The sequence below is a fragment of the Lepidochelys kempii genome, chromosome 6, assembly GCF_965140265.1.
Source record: "Lepidochelys kempii isolate rLepKem1 chromosome 6, rLepKem1.hap2, whole genome shotgun sequence".
Lineage (NCBI taxonomy): Eukaryota > Metazoa > Chordata > Testudines > Cheloniidae > Lepidochelys > Lepidochelys kempii.
In genome coordinates, this window is record NC_133261.1 from 4,832,810 (window position 1) to 4,847,913 (window position 15,104).

Here is a 15,104-nt window from a genome sequence, read left to right on the forward strand (position 1 = left end):
TTCAATAAGGATAAGTGCAGGGTCCTGCACTTAGGACGGAAGAACGCAATGCACAGCTACAGACTAGGGACCGAATGGCTAGGCAGCAGTTCTGGGAAAAGGACCTAGGAGTGACAGTGAACGAGAAGCTGGATATGAGTCAGCAGTGTGCCCTTGTTGCCAAGAAGGCCAATGGCATTTTGGGATGTATAAGTAGGGGCATAGCGAGCAGATCGAGGGACGTGATCATCCCCCTCTATTCGACATTGGTGAGGCCTCATCTGGAGTACTGTGTCCAGTTTTGGGCCCCACACTACAAGAAGGATGTGGATAAATTGGAAAGAGTCCAGAGAAGGGCAATAAAAATGATTAGGGGTCTGGAACACATGAGTTATGAGGAGAGGCTGAGGGATCTGGGATTGTTTAGTCTGCAGAAGAGAAGAATGAGGGGGGATTTGATAGCTGCTTTCAACTACCTGAGAGGTAGTTCCAGAGAGGATGGTTCTAGACTATTCTCAGTGGTGGAAGAGGACAGGACAAGGAGTAATGGTCTCAAGTTGCAGTGGGGGAGGTTTAGATTGGATATTAGGAAAAACTTTTTCACTAGGAGGGTGGTGAAACACTGGAATGCGTTGCCTAGGGAGGTGGTGGAATCTCCTTCCTTAGAAGTTTTTAAGGTCAGGCTTGACAAAGCCCTGGCTGGAATGATTTAATTGGGGATGGGTCCTGCTTTTGAGCAGGAGGTTGGACTAGATGACCTCCTGAGGTCCCTTCCAACCCTGATATTCTATGATTCTATGATTCTTGTACTTTTTTCATTCAGCTTCAGGAAGCTCGTATCCCGCTGAAAAGATGAGCTCTGTTTCGAGCTCAGACTTGCTGGCTGGCTAGAGGTTGCTTGCTTGTGTGATGGGATACGCCGCCATCCCACTGACAGCAATGCAAATGAGTCAGTGCACTCGGCAGCAGCCAGGCACACAAGCAGAGCATGCTCTACCAGGAGAAGGGGAGCTTACAAAAGTGAAGCTGACCGCAGAGCAGGAAGGACGTTTGCCCAAGAGCAGAGGCTGCTGGAGACTGCTAAGGAGCCCAGCAGCCAGAGGAGTCTAACAACTAGGGGAGCCCAGACTGAGGCAGTGACTAGCCTTCCCTTTCTCCCCCTTATTTAGGGCACACAGACACTTCAGCCCGGAGAGGGGCTCTGGGTGGCTGCTCCCTGTCAGTGCCCTGTAACTAGACCTGATGAGCAGTGCAAGGGACTGGATGTAATTGGACTCAGAAAGGACTCTGGGAGAGAGCTCAACTCCCATGGGGAACAGTGAGCTTGCCCAGGAGTGGGGCTCCCAGGGGGAGAAGGGATGGTGATTACTTTTCTTGATTTTGAAGATGGCGGCCTGGCTGATACTCCTTGGGACTCCTCCTCGGGAGTTTTTTGGTAAATCACAATGGAACACTCGCTGTCTAAAGGCACCAGTATCATCCAGTGGTGTTTGATTGGGTCACCTTTATGCAAACATTTATGTGAGTCCTGACTAAAAAAACAATGAAAATGCAAAGCTAACAAAAAATTGAAATTTAAATCATAAGGAAAACCCCAATCACACATTCATTCATCCAAGCACACAGAGGAAGAATAGTTCCTTATTCTTCAGACAGATGCTTAACTTTTCTTTTGTATTTTGGTATTCAGCAGCTCATATCTGAATAGTGACACAAAGTATGTGTGAAAGGTCAGAATTTAACTCTATCAGAGCAAAGTCTTTTCCTCCTAAAAATGATGGTTTAGGAGTTCCTTTTTCATCAATACAGGTCTATATCTCATAATCTGAAGGTCAAGAGATTCAGAATTTGATCTGTTTTTTTCCTTATATAGAGAAGTTCACTGACTTTGCTAACAAAGGACTTTAGCCCAACACCCACAAAAACGTTTTGTGCAAAGAGCATTCATGTTTAGGAACATCCCTATTCAGGAACACACTTAGACGTATATCTTCTATTAACTTCAATGGGACTTAAACATGTTTCAGGCCATGTCTACACTACCACTTACGTTGGCAAAACTTATGTTGCTGAGGGGTGTGAAACCCCTCCACCCCCAAGTGACATAAGTTTTGCCAGCATAAGCGCTTGTGTGCAAAGTGCTATGTTGGTGGAAGAGCTTCTCCTGCCGACACAGCTACCATCGCTCGTCGAGGCAGTTTTATTATGTCAACGGGAGAGCTCTCTCCCATCAGCATAGAGTGGCTACATGAGCGATCTTACAGCGCTGCAGCAGGATTGGTACAACTGTGCCGCTGTACGTTCGCTAGTGTCAACGTGGCTTAAGTGCCTTCCTATGTGGGAATGGACTTAAGCATGTACTGAAATGCTCTGCTGAGTTGAGATCCTAGAGATGATGGTCACACAGGGGCTGTGGCAGCGGCTGGCCCAGAGAATCAAGGAGCTGTAACTGGCCTGAAGCCCTCTCCTACCACTGACTTCTGGCAAAGAACCTAGTCCCATGACTACATTTTTCTCCTCAAATGCATCATGCGACAATAACCTCAACTACCTTGACAAATATTTGATCTAATCAAAGTAACAGAGCAGAATTAAATAACCCTTGTTTAAATCATCCATGTTTGTAGGTAGATTTAGAGAACAGGATGGCCCTAATGCTGCAAAGACTTACACATGACTTTAGTGTTATCTATTTTAAGGACAGAAGGGCCTGTTGAGATAATCTAGTCTGACCTCCTGCATAACAAAGGCCAGAATATTTCCTGCAGTAGTTTCTGATTTCTGTTTGTGCTATAGCAGCGGTTCTCAAACTGTGGGTCAGTACCCCAAAGTGGGTCACAACCCTATTTTAATGGGGTCACCGGGGCTGGTGTTAGACTTGCTGGGGGTGGGCGGCACGGCTCAGGCTTCGGCCTTGGCTCTGGGTGGCGGGGATCAGGTTACAGGTCCCCAACCCGGGGCTGAAGCCCTGGGGCTTTGGTTTTGGCCCTCCCACCTGGGACGGTGGGGCTTGGACAGGCTCAGGCTTCGGTCCTCCAAGTAATTTTTATTGTCAGAAGGGGGTTGCGGTGCAATGAAGTTTGAGAACCCCTGTGGCTCTAGCATGTTTTTTTAGAAAAGCATCCAATTTTGATGTACAGCCTTAAGTGATGGAGAATCTACCATGACCCTAGGCAAACTGTTGCAACTGTGAATTCCCCTAACTGTCAAAAATACAGAAGTGTCTAACTTCAGCATTAATCCACTGGATCGTGTTATGCCCTTGTTCGCAGAGTAAAGAACAAACCTTCTCTCAAGGTAGGTACTTACAGACTGATCAAGTCGCCACTTAGCCTTCTCTTGGATAAAGCTAAAAAGATTGAACTTCTTAAGTCTTTCACTATACGGCAGTTTTTCCAGACCTCTAATTATTCCTGTAGCTTTTTTTCCAAACCCTTTACAATTTTTCAACATTTCTTTGGAAGTATGGACATCAGGGCATATTCCAGTAATGGAGTTCACTAACCCCATAATAGAGTGGAGCAGAAGCTCGGTTAAAGGTCTGAGCATCTCTTACTGTTGAAGAGACACCTAACCTAAATCCTCTCCAATCTACACGCTTAATTGGATTTTCTTGAAATTTGTGGTGCCTCATGGAGATGGAGGATAGAGATAGTGGTCCAAATTTGGAACCATTTGAGTTTTCCCCTAAAATCATGTGTTTACAAAATCTCTTGTTTTTTCTAATGATTTCTGTGCACACCTGGGACTAACTATGTCTTTAATCTTCCCCAGGTTGATCTCAGACATTAGGGATTTAACTCAGCAACTGTACAGCAGCCATTGTCCCTTAGTGATGTAATATTTCCCCAGCTATTCAGGATAAAAGTTTAGAACTCCAGCTTACTTTGAGTCTAACGGATGAGCCATGAGGGTATGTCTACACAGCAATTAGACACTTGTGGCTGGCATGGGCCCGCTATGGATTTCTATTTGCAGTGTAGACATACCCTGAATGTGCAGCAATATTAGGGCTCTGTTCAAGCTACAGGGTATGCAAGCAGGCTGTTGGTACAGTAATGGGGTGGCTCTTACTGTGGCCATTGAACCCGAGCAATACCCAAGTCTGAGCCCATGGCAGCTTTCACAGAATGAGTGTTTGTGCACATTAGCTGTTCTCTGCCTGCATTCTGCAAGCGTTCCTCTTGAAATGTTTGCCCCGGTTTAAGAGCTGGTATTTTAAAGTACTCTAAAATCCACATGCAGACTCTGATTTTAGAAGCCCTGTCACAGAAATTAGCATTAATTTTAAATGGGGAAGATGAAAGACTCTAGTAAGTAACATAATGTAATCATGGCAATGTGGTCATGATTCAGGCTCCGCATCCATTTCCTGAACAATGGGACTGAGCACAATCAAAGAAAAACAAATTGCTGGGTCATTCAGCCAACTGATACACAGCCCCTCTACCAGGAGCTACCAGGAACAGTTAACATAAGAACATAAGAATGGCTGTACTGGGTCAGACCAAAGGTCCATCCAGCCCAGTATCCTGTCTACAGACAGTGGCCAATGCCAGGTGCCCTGGAGTGAGTGAACCTAACAGCTAATGATCAAGTGATCTCTCTCCTGCCATCCATCTCCACCCTCTGACAAACAGAGGCTAGGGACACGTGGGTTTCCAAAAGCGTAGCTCTTCTATGATCACTTGCTGAATAAGGGATCCTTCTCAAAGGGACCTTTGCTCTCTGGGGGCTCAGAATCACTGAGAGCAGAGCCACATGGTGTGTGTGGAGGGAATTGGGCACCTTTCCTTCCAGTGTTATACTTGGAGGGGAAGTGAAGCCATCTATGTCCTTTCCCACTCCCCTGCAAGAACCACCACTGCCCAACAATTCCTCCCATGGCTGCTCCAACAGGCCAAGGCAGGAGGCTCAGGAGATCCCCTTCCCTGCACTGAGCCCTGTTTGGGGGAAGGAACCCAGAACTCTCCTTCTTCCCCAGGCTGCCTCCAGCAGTGGACTCCAGGCTCACCCTTCTCCTCAGTGCTGCTGCTCCTATGGAAGAAGAGGTCAGAGCAGTGCATGAGAGTGGGGGGGAGGGGGGAGGGAATGAGGGTGTCATAACTGTGCAGTGGAGGAAGTAGGAGGGCTTCAGCTGAGACAAACCATACCCACTATTTCTATCCCCCACTTCAAAATGTGCCCCCAGATGACTCCGTCTAAGTTTCTGCGTTGTCTGCCCAGTTCCGCAACCCATGGGGTCCCTGTCAATGCCCGCCCTTCTGTGGGAAGGAGGGTTGGTAATGGAGGACTGCCCTCAGAAGGGCAAAGGGGAAGGGTGGTAACGCTTAGTAGGTCTGGGGCAGTTTGTGTGGTGTAAACTCAACGCCTGAGTGTTGGCAGCATCTGTTCACTACAATTGACCTAAACCTTAGCAAAGCGAAGGTGTTAGACTGTCTCCTACAAGGCTCTTGTATTCTGTTCCCTGAGTGTTCAGTAACATCTGCAAGGGGAAAGGGCTAATCTGTGTGTCATTGACATGTTTGGGCATCACGCAAACAGGGCAGAGTTAAGTGTGCTTTGTGGGGGTGGCTGGTAACTTAACTCTCCATTTTATGGTCTTCAGAAGTTCGAGTGTAGCTGAACTCAATGTTCTGGAAGGGCACAAGGACAACTGGCAACCTTCATGGCACATTAACAAAGTTTTGAGGCAGTTAGTATAGAGGTAATACCACCTTCCTACTTCTGGGTGAGATTCCCCTGCTCACACATCTAGCAAGTAAATTAGCCATCTTAGCAACATCCCACTGGGGGCTCATGTTCAACTGGTTATCCACCAAGTCCTTTTCAGAGTCACACCTTTTCAGGATACAGTTCCTCCATCCAGTAAGTGTGACCTACATTCTTTGTCCTTAAATATATGATCTTACATTTGACTGTATTAAAAGACACGTTGTTCAAATTAGTCCAGTTTACCAAGAGATCCAGATTGCTCCATGCAACTGATCTTCCTTATTATTTATCACTCTACCAAATTTTGTGTCATCAGCAGATTTAAGCAGTAATGCTTTTATATTTTCTTCTACATCGTTGATAAAGATATTGATTACATTGGGGCCTCACTAGAAACACACCTATTATATTAAAATTAAGAAAGATAATTAAAGCAGAAACCATCTTCAATTTTTTAAAATAAATGAACAGTTGAGATCAGCAAATTCCCAGAAGTGCATTAGACCCAATTTGTGGGGAAATTTGGAAATGGACAAAACCAAGGTGGTTATGCAGAGCTGAATGCAAAAGTTAGCATGCACCCACACTTAATTTTCTTTGGAATCCCCCAATTCATGGGGAGATTTGGATATAAAGTTCCAGCATTCAGGGTACTTCCAGGAACCTCCCTCCCCCTTAATATATATGGAAAGAAGCTTGAAGACTTCCTATTTAAGGTTTAACTTTAGCCATCAGATCTGCCTTTGTAGCTTACCCAGAATTCCTAACAAATACCAGGATATTTTCCTTACCACAGAATAAAGCGCACAATTAGAACTTTGTTTCTGAACTGAGACACAAATACTCAGATTGGATTTCTTCAGCATCTTCTGATGGTGGCATCCATGGCAAGTGATGCGGTGGACCATTTTCACCTGGTATAGCTAGTAAAAGAATGACAAGTTATAAGTGTTTCTGCCCATCTAGAGAGATTCAGTCCTAAAGGTAATGCACAGAAATGCCTTTTATCTGGGTGGTGGTGGTGTTTCAATCTTCATCTTCCCAGAAAACCTCCCCAGTAACAATCAAAGGGGTTTCTGACTTATATTGCCTTTTGAGAGCAGAGCCAGCCCTATCTGCTAGAAATAAGGAACACACCACACGTCTAAGAGCACAGGGATTTCCCAGTCTGTCTTACACTGGAAGCTTGAAACCCACAAGGGAGTCTCCTGGGGAGATGGGATCTTTACACAAATGATCATTGCTTTCTTCTGCTCTAAAACAGTGGTTCCCAAACTGTTACAGGGGGTTCTTGGGAAAAAATTCCCTAATGGTGGACAGAGCTGTCCATAGGGATCCCAGACAGCATGGGGCCAGCAGCCAGGAGCCTTGGGGACTTCCAAGAGCTAAGCAGATCAAAGCAAGCATATCTATCACACTGAGGAGATTTAAACTTCAAGACTCCTTATATGAAATAGAAAGAGGTGGATATTTTTTGCTGCTTTTAAAATTAAATAGGCAGCTAGTATTGTTTTAAAAATTATTATGAACAACAAGTTTAAACTTTGTAGTAATGTGCATTGTTTGCCTGGACTGCTCAAGATCTTACTGCTTGTGTAGGAGAAATTCTTTGAGTTGGCTTCTTAAATACCTTCATGCTGTTTCACATCTGATACTCCTTGATGAAACATAGGAGCCTTGTCTTATAACAGATTATTCAAAGGGATACAAGCTATGAAAGTGAGATCTTGGAAGAGTGTTGCTGTTTTCATAATGTAATAAAAATACTGTAATGATAAATAATAATTAATAATAAATAGTGTGAAATAAGCATGTCATAAAAACAAATTTTATATTTCCAAAATCACTGCTTTTATAATTTATACTCAGGTAAAGGAGAAAATCCCTGGAAATATTCATTTTTAGGAGGAGGTTCACGAGACTTGACATTTTAGTGAAAGGGGTTCACAGGTTGTTAAAGTTTGGGAACCACTGCTCTAAAATAAAGTCTCACATTTACACTTGCAGAGAATATGAGTTACCTGCTGAATATCTTCTTTGTCCTCAATGATTTTATTCATCAGAAGCTGGAAACATTCCTTCACATTTAGCTGCTGGCGCACTGTACACACACAAATCAGAATGATCAACGCGTAACTGTGGTGGCTGGTTCCTCTGTTCTGTGGTGGCTGAGAAGAGCTGCTAGCCCTTGGGGCAGCGTCTTCTGCCCATTTCCATTTCTCCTGGGCTATTTTGGAGGAGACTCTTTGTTAAGATGGCAGAACTCGCATGCACAGTCAGAAAATGGGGCTGGATGGAACCCTGAAAACCCATCTGGCAGCTGCCACACAGTTACCACCTTTGTAAAACATGACACACTGAGACCTTTCAGTACCATTTAAAACATCCAGAGGAGGGTTCCCCAGCCTGCTGCCTATTCCACTTTGCTAATCCCTGGGTCAGTCCCTCCCAGAGCACACTTGGTGCCTCTGGGTAGAAATGCAGGCTAGATATCAAGATTCTCAAAGGCCAAGGTCTGTGGGGTGTATTCACTATGTAGAAGGGGGAAGTAAAGGAGAAGGAGGGGAACTTTGGGAGCCTTTTTATTTGCCTGAGAAAACTTCCTGGATTCACAGAGAGGCAGGGGAGCTAACAGGGGAATAAACAAGAACATGCTGGGGGCTCACAGCAATTAAGGGGAGTAGCATGACAGTCTGTTGGGGACTGGGGAAACAGTAGTGACAGGGGCCAGGAGGCAGAGAAAGAGGAGATGATGGAACTTCAGGAGATTTCAAATGAACATCCAGACTTCTGGGGTTTGTCCAAATTGAACCACTGGCCCTTTTGATGTTCACTACGAGTAATAAGGAGACACTTCAGCAACAATACTTGTGCCACAGGAACAGAGGATGGGAAAGGACCTCTTGGGTCACTGAGCCCAGTCCCCTGCTATCACAGACAACTGCATCCTATCATCCTGCTCACAAACTTCTCATGCTCCATTCATATCCCTTCTCAGCTTTCCTTTTGCTAGGCTAAACAAGCCATGTTCTTTTAGTTTCAAGGGAGGTTCTCCATTCCCTGATCATCTTTGTAGCCTTCTCTGTACCTATTCCAGTTTGAATTCATCTTTCCTGAACATGGGTGAAAACTAGGGCTGTCAATTAATCGCAGTTAACTCACACGATTCAACTCAAAACAATTAATCATGATTTAAAAAATTAACTGCAATTAATCATAGTTTTAATCACACTGTTAAACAATAATAAAATACCAATTGAAATGTATTAAATATTTTGGATGTTTTTCTACATTTTCAAATATATTGATTTCAATTGCAACACAGAATACAAAGTGTACAGTGCTCACTTTATATTATTTTTATTAAATATTTGCACTGTAAAAATGATGAAACAAATGAAATAGTATTTTCCAATTCACTTCATACAAGTACTGTTGTGCAATCTCTTTATCATGAAAGTGCAACTTACAAATTTAGACTCTTTTTGTTACATAACTGCATTCAAAACCAAAACAATGTAAAACTTTAGAACCTATGAGTCCACTCAGTCCTACTTCTTGTTCAGCCATCGCTCAGACAAACAAGTTTGTTTACATTTACAGGAGATAATGCTGCCCACTTCTTATTTACAATGTCACCTGAAAATGAGAACAGGCATTCACAAGGCACTTTTGTAGCCAGCATTTTAAGGTATTTATTTGCCAGATATGCTAAACATTCATGTGCCCCTTCATGCTTCAGCTACCATTCTAGAGGACATGCTTCCATGCTGATGACGCTCATTAGAAAAATAATTTGTTAATTAAATTTGTGACTGAACTCCTTGGGGGAGAATGGTATGTCTCCTGCTCTGTGTTTTATCCTTATTCAGCCATATATTTCATGTTATAGCAGTCTTGGATGATGACCCAACACACTTTGATCATTTTAAGAACACTTTCACTGCAGATTTGACAAAACGCAAAGAAGGTACCAATCTGAGATTTCTAAAGTTAGCTCCAGCACTCGACCCAAGATTTAAGAATCTGAAGTACTTTCCAAAATCTGAGCGGGACAAGGTGTGGCGCATGCTTTCAGAAGTCTTAAAAGAGCAACACCCCAATGAAGAAAATACAGAACCTGAACCACCACCAAAAAAAAAAATAAAAAAATCAGTTTTCTGCTGGTGGCATCTAACTCGGATAATGAAAATGATCATACATTGGTGCACACTGCTTTGGATTGTTATCGAGCAGAAGCAGTCACCAGCATGGATGCATGTCCTCTGGAATGGTGGTCGAAGCATGAACAGACATATGAATCTTTAGCGTATCTGGCAGGTAAATATCTTGTGACACCAACTACAACAATGCCATGAGAATGTCTGTTCTCACTTTCAGGTGACATTTTAAACAAGCAGTGGGCAGCATTATCTCCCACAAATGTGAACAAACTGGTTTGTCTGAGCAATTGGCTGAACAAAAAGTAGGACTGACTGGACTTATGGGCTCTAAAGTTTTAAATTGTCTTATTTTTGAGTGCATTTTTTGTACATAAATTCTACATTTGAAAGTTCAACTTTCATGAGAAAGAGATTGCACTACAGTACTCGTATTAAGTTAATTGAAATACTATTTGTTTTACAGTGCAAATATTTGTAATAAAATAAATATGAAGTGAGCACTGTACACTTTGTATTGTGTGTATTTGAAAATGTGGAAAACATGCAAAAATATTTAAATAAATGGTGTTCTATTATTGGCATTATTAACAGCGTGGCAAATGGTATTATTAACAGCATGATTAATTGCGCGATTAATTTTTTTAATCACTTGACAGCCCTAGCAAAAACTGTACACAATATCCCAGATCAGGTTTGACCAGTGCCTTGTACAATGGCATTAATAGTTCTCTCTCTCTCTCTACTAGAAATACCTCGTCTGATACATTTTAGGATTACATCTTAGGTCACCCTGTGAAGAACTGTTTTACCAGAATCTGTGAATGCAAGAACCACATAGCACAGGTCTCTACAGAGCCCTCTTACCATTGCCCATCTCGAGGGCTCTTGTAATCTTCTCAGTGGTAGGTGATGAATCACCAGTCATCAGCTTTTTAAACAGCTGTTGCAGATGGCACACAATGATGGAGTCACCAACATTATCGCACCTACAAAACACCAGAGAGACATATAATGAATACATCACTTCACAGGTAGAATCCAGGTGCTGATGCAAAGGGAAGTGCAGCAGTGCCTGCAGGAGAAAGTGTGATCTCACCAGGTCTGGGTTGGATTCTCCTGGTGGAACTGTGAGAGGAATCCCAGAAATGAAAGAACAGTGAAATCACCTCTAGGAGGATCTCTCTGGCTCAGAGTTACAATGTGTTAGCTCAGGGGTTCCCAAACAGGGGGCTGCAGCCCAAAGATGGGCAACGACACAGTTCAAGGTGGTCCGCCATGGGTGGAGTTGCCCCCCCAAACTGCATATGTTGGCGGAGTGGTGGCCAACGATGGCCCCCACCCAGGGCTGGAGGAATCTAGCAGTGGGTGGAGGGCGATGACGAGAAGGGGCCAGCCCTGAGAGTTGGTGGCTTCCAGGGTGGTTGGAGAAGACTGGAGAGTTTGCAGCCGTTCCCGCTCCGAGCTGCTGCACCTTGTGACCTGTGGTTGTTGGACGCCTGAAGTATCTGCCCCAGGACCCAGCCAGGGACCTGGGCTCAGCGGTGCCGCTCTGTTTCCATCTGGACAATGCTGGGATTGGGACTGTCACAGGTAACGGCCAGGCTCGGCCTGAGTGCCTACCTCTGCCTGGCACTGGCAGCCCCTGATCCCTTCCCTTGTTCCTGGGCAGGGGTGCCCATGAGGTGCGCCGGGCACCGGGTGGATGACCGGGACAGGGCTGCCAGGTGACCAGCTCAAAACTGCTGAAGCGGAGGGTGTCGGCAGGGCCTGGCCATGCATGCCCCAGCCCGCAGTGTTCCCTCCCTGACAGAAGCGTGCTAATAGTGGGCGGCAGTGTCGACTGCAGCTGCATGGGTGGGCTACAGGGAAAAAAGTTTGGGACCCCCTGCATTAGGGGCTTGTCTACACTACCGCAGGGGATCGATCTAAGTTACACAACTTCAGCTACGTGAATAGTGTAGCTAAAGTCGATGTACTTAGATCTACTTACCGCAGTGAAGACACCGCGGTAAGTCCACAGCTGACGCTCTCCCATCGACTCTGCCTGCACTCCTTGCTCTGATGCAGTATCGGAGTCGACGGGAGCACACTTGGTGGTCGATTTGTTGCATCTAGACTAGACGCAATAAATCGACCCCCACTGGATTGATCATTGCCCGTTGATCCGGCAGGTATAACCAGGTTCATCTCCTCTGGCCCTTTTCAGTGCCCAGCTATTCCTAGGCTTTACCAGGGCAGGTTCTCTGGAACTGGATTGCTGATCCAGCATCCCACGGCCAGCCACACAACAGTCCTTACCCCACCCTCTACTAGTCACTTGCAGACATGAAGGCAGGTAACTGCTGCCTCATTTCCTTTTCCCTTCCCCTGTAGCCTGCTACCACTTCCAGTTCCTTTCTCTTCCCCTCCCCGCCACTGCAGGTCTCCTTCCCTCTCCCACCACACCTGGCACAGTGCTGCCCTTTCAGTCTTGTCTCAATGGGTCAGTCTTACAGTAGGTCCCACAGCACCAGAACCATGCAGCTATCCAGAATAACCACACGTTGCTGATGTAACCCCAGGGTTTATTGTGAACACCCCTCACCTGAGGATGGCCTCTCTGAGCTCTCTCGTGAAGAAGAGACAATGCAGCAGGCTGTTTAAATAGCAGCTGCAGCTTTGGTTACGCAGCCCCACATACATCCCTGTAAACAGAATCTATGTCAAATCCAGTGATATTTATGTATAATTTTTTAAGTAGAACAAATGATCACAAATATTTTAACAGGTAAACTCTGGTTGAAGTGCTGAAATATGGTAGAGCTGTTCATCGAAGTTAATATTTGGTCTGTGTGAGCTGTAGGAAAGGTGCAGGACAGCCTTTGCAAACGCTCTTTCCTTCCTCCCAGAATTGTATTGCTTGGAAAATAGGTCTCTATTCAGCCCCAGCCTCACCCCATCCAGTGCCTTTCTTATCTGCTTAGGTGCTTTTGTGGGCTGGTTTGAGGTTTTCTAACACAACCCATGACGTTCCCAGGCTCCACATTTATGGCTTCAGGAGGAATTGTTGTTTGCTCCCAGAAAAAAAATCAAAGCTTCTATTTTCTTTCTGAGCCCCAGTAAGACACAAAAAACAGTTCCACAAAGACTGAGGCATAATTCCCTTAATAACCTCTCTATCCTAGATTGTGTATTCAGGACACCCAAGAATATCTGAGTAAATGCCTGACAAACTTTCATTCACTAAACTCTGACACTAACCCAGGTAGTTGCATCAATACTCCAATTGTTATTTTGCTGACACAGTGTATTGGGCACGGGGACTCACACTCATGCTTGGTGCCCCAGAAAGTTCCTGTGTTTTGTCCAAAAACAGCCACTCAACAGCGATAAATCAATCAACAAAGCCAACAAATAAATAACTGGGGAGACAAACTGAAATGCCCCCGCACTAACAACAGCCCCCTCCCCCAGCAACAAGGCACAAACAGAACAACAGATGGCTCCAGCAATGAGGTCTCAACAATAATCAAGAAAAAGCCAACCGCTACCTGGGCAGAGCAGACTCCCTGACTTAGCTCTTGGGGGCAGGGACTATTATCCTACGGGGTATTTGTACAGCTGACTGAGCGTCCGTGCCACACAAATATTCAGGAGAACAACCAATGGAGAAACCCACCCCTTCCATCACCGAACTCGATCCCCACCTGGATCCTCACTGTGGCTGTGGGGTCTCTAGAGTCACCCTCCGCTTCTCCACGTGCTGAACCGGCTGCACTTTGCACACAGCACCTGAAGAAAGGGCTCTCAACAGGCTGTAGATAGGCTGGGGAATCTGGGAGGCTCAGTGAACCGTATTTGTTTGGCCGTAATGTGTGGTGAAAGACCAATCTAAGACACACAGACACTTGAGCAGGATGGTGTCTGGGGGAAATGGAGGTTCCCAAAGCCCTTCCCACGGGTTCTGTTTACCCAGGAACAGAATCTTCATGGCACTGGCCTCGCCCTGGCCCTGACCCTGACCCTGACCCTCCCTGGCAGCAAACTGAACCAGCTCCTCTCACTGGCTCTCCCATCAAATGGTGGGAAGCAAGCCTCCAGGAACTTCCCTTTGTCTTTGACAGCAACATGTCACTTACTTGGCTTCGCAAAGGAATCCACCTTGCGGTACATTAACAGATATGCAGTGGAACTATGACAGAAAAAAAGAGAAGTGAATATTAATACCTAATCAAATGGATGCCACATCTCTCCACACAAACACCTTTTCAGTCTAGGAGTTTACTGGCCACTTTACCTTGAAATGGTCCATTTAAATATATGTTAACTATTTAAGCTAAACAATCTGTTCCACCTTGTATTTAGCTGTGACACTCTGAGTATATTTCCCAGACTAGAAGAAGAGCTCTGTGTAAGCTCAAAAGCTCCTCTCGCTCATCATCAGAAGCTGGTCTTGGTCTCTTTGATATCCTGAGACCCACATGGCTACAACAACGCTGCATACATACTTAGATGAACCAGAGATTCTGCCTGGCCAAGAAAAGAACCATGACTATAGCCTGCAACCACCTACTTACCATCAGACCAAGAAAGGAACAGCTCTTCTCCGGTCTCTCTTTTTGTTTACATTTGTTTGCTGTATGCTTGAGGGGGGAACTGGACTTGACAAAACTTGCAGCTTTGTAAATAAGCTGACATTGATTGTATCATCATTAATATTCCAAAATTAATGAATAAAAGCTGGGTTGGTGTCTTTAAATTTCCCTGCACATTTAGGCTAATAAAGATTCACATCATGTGTGGATACTGACTACATAAAGCTAAGGCCAATACAGATGCCTATGGCAAAGCACAAGGCATGAGGTGCAAAGATATTATCAAAATAACCCTACAACCATGACAGAACTGGACTTCTGCTGTATTCTCTCCTTCCTAGCCAAGGAGATTCATCCTGTTCCAAAGCTCACTACATGGTCCTGATAAGCTAGACTATATACCAGGCCTAGGATCCAACACCCCTTAGGATCTGAGAGAGCTCTCCTATCAGATCTTCACATGCTTAGGCAAGTAGAACAAGCCACTAGGTGCTGGAATCAAGGAGTGACTCTAGACTAAAGCCCTCTACCTAGGGAGCTTGGAAACTGTGCTCCAAGCTTTAAATGGTGTGTGCCCTTGCTCTAAACAACAAATAGGTGAGAAAATGGCACAAACTGGCAGAGGCAAGGTGGGTGACACATCACTAGAGACCACTGAGATATGTGAAGGGTT

The 15,104-nt window shown here is 45.0% G+C and overlaps 1 protein-coding gene across 6 annotated transcripts in view; it reads right to left on the bottom strand.

Moving 5' to 3' along the window:
* Positions 1-15,104, bottom strand: part of LOC140912362 (uncharacterized) — a 103,635-nt gene that overhangs the window by 18,842 nt on the left and 69,689 nt on the right. For 4 of the 6 annotated variants that reach the window (XR_012159277.1, XM_073346625.1, XM_073346627.1 and 1 more), the window contains exons 20-24: positions 13,976-14,028; positions 12,442-12,541; positions 10,722-10,843; positions 7,716-7,921; positions 6,486-6,617 (exon numbers count right to left, since the gene is read on the bottom strand). Coding sequence is in view for 4 of the 6 variants with exons in the window: in XM_073346625.1 (XP_073202726.1) it covers positions 6,486-6,617; positions 7,716-7,921; positions 10,722-10,843; positions 12,442-12,541; positions 13,976-14,028 (613 nt within the window). In the remaining 2 variants the exon portion in view is untranslated. Of the gene's footprint in view, positions 1-5,696; positions 6,618-7,715; positions 7,922-10,721; positions 10,844-12,441; positions 12,542-13,975; positions 14,029-15,104 lie in introns of all 6 variants that reach the window. The other 2 variants (XR_012159278.1, XM_073346629.1) reach the window with 2 other exon arrangements.